The sequence below is a fragment of the Perna viridis genome, chromosome 7, assembly GCF_037379345.1.
Source record: "Perna viridis isolate PV_CMFRI_1.1 ecotype Kerala chromosome 7, ASM3737934v1, whole genome shotgun sequence".
Classification (NCBI taxonomy): domain Eukaryota; kingdom Metazoa; phylum Mollusca; class Bivalvia; order Mytilida; family Mytilidae; genus Perna; species Perna viridis.
Window position 1 is genome coordinate 37850649 of NC_142451.1, and position 6000 is coordinate 37856648.

General features: G+C 32.9%; 1 protein-coding gene across 2 annotated transcripts; it reads right to left on the minus strand.

Annotated features, from left to right (window-relative positions):
• Positions 1–4790: 4790 nt before the first annotated feature.
• Positions 4791–6000, minus strand: LOC148612575 (uncharacterized). Of its 2 annotated transcripts, none has more exons than XM_088594175.1 (2): positions 5898–6000; positions 4791–5207 (listed from the first exon to the last, which is right to left on the minus strand). In XM_088594175.1, the coding sequence occupies exons 1-2, from the start codon at positions 5956–5958 to the stop codon at positions 4864–4866; spliced, it is 405 nt and encodes a 134-aa protein (XP_088450301.1). In that variant the 5' UTR covers positions 5959–6000; the 3' UTR covers positions 4791–4863. The 2 variants fall into 2 exon arrangements, with proteins under 2 accessions (XP_088450301.1, XP_088450300.1); XM_088594174.1 differs by having other exon boundaries at positions 4791–5210.

Sequence of the window (6000 nt, forward strand, 5' to 3'; positions counted from 1 at the left end):
TATGAATAAAATTTTGCGTGACAAATTGTTAGCATATATAAGGAGTTTCTACTCAATCCATCCCTCTCCTAAAATCATACTTAACTAATCGGAAGCATAAGATAAAAATGAACACTGTTCTTGATAGTTAGGCTGAAATTCATAGAGGGGTGTCTTCGGGATCTATCCTGGCTCCTTATGTTTAAATGATATATTTTCATTTACGAAATACCGCAAATTGTACAACTATGCCGGCGACAATACATTATCATTCTGATGTATCGATTATCATGTTTCGATTTAAACTTTATGACTATAATCTCTTAAACTTATTGAATTGTTCAAAATTAATATGAAGCGAGCAAATCCCGATAAAGGTTTGATTTTGGTGGTTCAAAAAAAGAGTTATAGAAATCCTTGCATTAAAATTCAAAACGCAAATCTGTAACTTTTTGATATTGATGTAGATTATCAACTTAATTTTGATGTGCGTTTAAGTAAAATTTGTAGGAAGTCATTTCGGCAATCTTACGTTATTGAGCGTCTGTAAACAAATCTAAATTAACTGCTATCTAATCAGTTTTATACACTTTTATCAAAAGTAATTTAAATTTGTTGCCCTTAGGCATGGCATTGTTACTAGGAGGAATAGTATAAAAAAATTAGAAAGGTGTAAACAAGCACTCCACTTTTTGCATGAAAGAGTAATCAAGGGAACCAAGGTTATAGCGGTCATCAAAAGAATGTAATCCAGGGACAAAGACCAGATATGGAAAACAGACATACACAACAAATAACATAAAGTAACTAAAATCATACATACAAAGTAACAAAAGTAAATGAGCAACTCGGACTCCACTAAAAACTGGGAGCATGGACCAGGTGCACCGGTAGGGTCAGCGTCCTCTGCTATTCTAGAAACACCCGCGGAGTTTCTCATAAAAAAGTCAAGTCCGGGGTAGACAAACGAGGGAAGGAAAACTATGACCCGTTGAATAAATCAGTTTTCATGGTGCTGATTGATACACCATAACGATCCACGAGTTCATGATAACGACAATAAAACTTCTGTAATGATGACTTCAATCTTGTAGCAACATAACCCTGTTCCAGAAGCCTATTTGTTAGAGTTCTAGCTCGATACAAAAAGTCTGCGTAGTTTCGGCAAGCTCTGGCATAACGTATAAGTTGTGATATGAATACTCCATACGCAGGAGCCGAAGGGATGTTGCCACAGAAGAAAGGAAAGTTGACAATTCTGAATGAAAAGTCATCACGTTTATCGTAAAGTTTGGTAAATAGTTTTCCTTTACCATCGATTTCTAAGTGTAGGTCAAGATATGAGGCTGACTTCACATTGTCTGTAGTATCCTTTATCTCAAGTTCTTTTGGGTAGATGCGATGTATCAAATCCCCGAAATTAGGATTGTTTAAAGATAATACATCATCTATATAGCGGAAACTGAGATTGAAGGATCTAGCCAAAACGATATTCTTTCTTTCTGATCAGATCAGCTAAAAAGTCAGCCTCATAAGAGTGAAGGAATAGGTTAGCAAGTAAAGGAGCACAATTTGTTCCCATTGGAATGCCGACCGTTTGTTGAAAAACACGTCCACCACACTGGGCAAATATGTTGTCAATTAAAAATTCCAGCATTTTGTAAACATCTTCCTCTGTATATTTGGAAGATGATTTGGAATTATTTCTTACAAAGTATGAGGAATCTCTACCAAGAACTATATATTTGTATCTAGGTGTACCATCTTTTTTTGGAAAAACAACGATGTATAATATTTTAAGTCGGGATTTTAACTGAGTATTTGGAATAGAAGTATACAGTGTTGAAAAATCATAGGTTTTAATGCTTTTATATTCAGATAATAGTCTTGAACTGATTGTCTCCATAAGATCTTTCGAATTTATCAGGATACACATTGAATTAATGCCACTACGGGAGTAACAAGTGTTGTGGTAGGACTGTAGACCCTCTTTGACAGTTGTGAGTATAGAAGTTAAAAGTTTTGAAAGAGGTTTGGTGGTACATTTTGCAGATCCAGCTATGAAACGTTGTTTGTATGAATTCTTGTGAAGTTTAGGAATCCAGTACATAGACGGTAAATCACAATCTTCGTCCTTGGTAGAGAGACCAAAAGAGGATAGCACAGATTTATGGTTTTCCACAATCTCTTCTTTGGAGAGAGTGGTAGCAGTGTAGGTCTTATCACTGCTATTACTTTCTACGTCTACCTCTGATAATAAACATTGGATATAAAACGTTTTGCAGACAAAAACAATGTTGTTTTGGGCTTTGTCTGCTGGTGTGACAACATATTTGTCATGTATAGTACACAATGTTTTTGCTACATCGGGGTCTTTTGGAGCGTGGTTCACGGTACTTGGAACCTTTAGAAAGGATATTACGCAGAGATTCGTTTTCGATAATGGTTAAATCTCCCGTAACGACGTGATCAGAAGGACCATATTTGAATGGAGAGGTTTTGCAAGAACAGTCAGGTGGTTTAGCCTTGAAGTCCTCAATCTCGAGGTTCTACAATAGCCTTTTATAATTGAAAATTTTGGATGCGATGGGTAAAGTATAGGAATATGAAATAATTGGTATGGATTTGTCTTTGAAATATGGGGGAATTTTGTTGGTATCGTTTTTGTGATGGAGGATGTTAGCCAAATTAATTGCATCTATCTCATTGTTGACAAACGGTAGTGGAAGACATGATCGTTTTTCTTCATCTTGACTTTTCACACAAACTGGTTTAAAGAGTCTGTGGAAACCAATATCCAAAATGATGGCAACAAAAAAGTTGAAAGGTTTCCTATACTTTTGATGTTGTCATTGCATCCGTAAGGTATTGCAGTACCTAGTCTGCGTATCCAGTACTCCTCTCTTTCCCTACGATAGTTTTTACTGTTCGTAGGATGGTAATTTTGTTCTAAAATACGAACTTTCATGGAGAGGATTGAATGATCTTGTTGATTAAAGTGTTGATAAATTGTCGGGAATTTGGTGGTGTTAATTCCCGGACGATGACTGCTCATTCTTTTATTTACTCGTTCTTGTGTTTCTCCGACATATATTAAACCACATAAGTTGCATTCTAATCCATATATTAAGTTTGTTGAGATAAAGAGTAAGCGATATAGGTACAAGATATAAGATTTAATTGATCTCTCATAATGCAAATACAAAAACGGCGAAAGTACATGAAAACATTGTTATAAATTTAATTACATAGTTTTAAATCGTAGCAAAGTAACTGTTAAGGTGCTCTGTGTAAACAGAAACCGGTATTAAATATAACAAAAACAAAATTAATAAAATAAAATTAAAAAAAATTGGGCTGCGAAGGGATGTTTACACAATTTATTAGCAAACACTGCTCGAAATACCCATTTCATGGAATTCGGGTGTGAAGAACGATTAAGAATAACAAAGTTTAAAAACTTCAAACCAGATGCAGTTATCAAATACTTTATTTCTAATTAGAAACCAAGACTAATGACTTTCGAGAATATGTAATAGATACAACAGAGGCAGGGTGGACGTGTAAATTGATTGATTCAAAACAAACCCCTTCAATACGAGGCAAAGTAAGAAAAGAACTTGAAGTACGCATTTTTGTGTATTGGTGCATGTATATGTAGGAACAATCAGTGAATTATATTTATTTTTTTATTTGTACACAATGCTGTAATTTATTTGCAAACTCGTCTTAACCAACATGAAAATATATAAAATATTGTTTAACTCATAACACGATCACGTAACAAAATAAATTCATATGGTTTTACGAATACGTTTAAAACAATGAGAGGTGATGAGTGGATGATAGTAGAATATGTCGACCAGGAAAATTACGAAAGTTTTGATCCAAAATGTGCGACATTGCAATTTTATCTGTAGCACTTTATGTTATATACCTTTGACAAAAAATATGTTTGGTTCCGAAATCGTCCTTTATCTCTTACCAAAGTGATTTATAACCCATCCATACCAATTAGCACCCTTATTAATAAGGCAATAAGAAAGTAAAATCATATAAAAATAAGGCCTTGAAAAATATCTAGCTTACTAGCTAAAATCAAATGCGATCAAATAAAAAGAAATATATAAGAAAATAAAATTGAAATTGATTTTTTTTTCATTTAAAAAGTGCATGTTCAAGTTCTATACATGTTAAATACAAACAAAATTCAATATCAGTTCATTTTGTTTGTTTGTTTGTTTGTTTTTTGGATAATTTTGTCATGCAATTTATTTTTCTTTTCAACTTCAAAACAAAGTTAGAGTCTGGTGTTAATCGTCCGCCATGTTAACTTACCACAGTTTACTATGTTTACGTGTGAAAAAAAAACTATAGTGCAAAACATAAATGCATACAATATTGACCTTATCCTTTTTTTATTTTTATTTATTTCGATACAAAATGTATATAAACCACCTCTCTTTTCAAGTTCTGAATCAACATTTATAATACACTCGAACTGGTCGTATTCTAGCTCGCAACCTCAACAATGACCGACGAGGTTATATTCCCTGTATACGGCCTCCCAAGGATATATAATCTAAGTATGGCACAGATTACAACCGAGTATTGCACTTGAATACATGTTTCTCCTACGTTTCTCAGGTCATTGAAAAAGGGGATGATAGCTGAAAGGGAGAGAAAGGAAATTTTAAACGGATGTTTGTCTTTTTAAAATTATATTATATTATATTATATTATATTATATTATATTATATTATATTATATTATATTATATTATATTATATTATATGTAAAACATAACTCAATTTTGAATCAAACTTTTTTTATTTTTAACACAAATTGTTTTTTCATGTCCATGTCCATTTTTTGGGGTGACTTTTATTTCCGACCTTCGTAATAATCATTTCCATACTGGCCGTAGTATCCATTGCCATCATTATACCCTTTATTCTGATATTCATGTCCATAATATTTGTCTGTGTCTTTAAATCCATAATATTTGTCGGTGTCTTTGTATCCGTAATATTTGCCGATGTCTTTATATCCGTAGTATTTGTCGGTGTCCTTATATCCGTAGTATTTGTTGGTGTCTTTATATCCATAATATTCGTCAGTGTCTTTGTATCCGTAGTATTTGTCTGTGTTTTTGTATTCGTAGTATTTGTAGTCATTGTCTCTATAATATCCATGATCGTCTTTTTTGACATACTCATCATCATCGTCTGCTGAAATAATGTATTTAGTTCTGCTTTAAACACTTTCTATGCTTTCCTTTTTGTACACTTTTGGACATCAAAAGCAAATTATCACGGTACATAATACTGATCACATTGGGCATTTTGTTCTGTCATCATGCGAGATCATACAGGCATGCATTTTATCAATTTACTAATTTGCCATAAAATGCATTAAAAGTGATATATTTGAATTAATATATTTTAAATGAATTTTAGACATAAACTTTGAATGGTAAAATAACAAACATTTATTCTAAAAACAAAAATCTCTTTCGAGGCGAGATAATTGGAGGTAAATTATTTCAGATGGGGGTTAATTGGCTGAAATATGTTCTATAGAACTGTAACGGGAATTTTAGTATTTTAGTGTTTTTTTATTGCACAAAGAAAAGGGGTCGGCGACCTTCAATGTTCTTTTTGAAATACGAAAGAATGTTAACTAATATATATATGAAATTATATCAGACAGTTTTTAAGTAGTTTGTGAAATAGTGACGATTTCTCTATATAGAATTCATATAAAATGTTGCCTTTACGAACGCTCAATCATTTCGAAATACCTAAGTTTTTACGTTGAAATTGTCTCATGCATCCCTATTTGTCAAGCATCGATAATACATCAAAATAACATTTGAATCGCAACAAAGTAACTCAACTAACGAATGTCATACTTACGTTGTCCATGGACAGAGAGAGAGAGACAAACCACTAATACGACCGCCAATGTCAAATACATTTTGAAAAAAATCTGCCACGTAGCGAATGGTTTAGTCCTGGT

Bases quoted from the DNA above. Each gene is read 5' to 3' on its own strand.
- LOC148612575 (XM_088594174.1), bottom strand. From the start codon at position 5,958: ATGTATTTGACATTGGCGGTCGTATTAGTGGTTTGTCTCTCTCTCTCT. The intron at 5,211-5,897 runs GTAAGTATGACA...ACATTATTTCAG, and splicing joins TCTCTCTGTCCATGGACAAC to CAGACGATGATGATGAGTAT.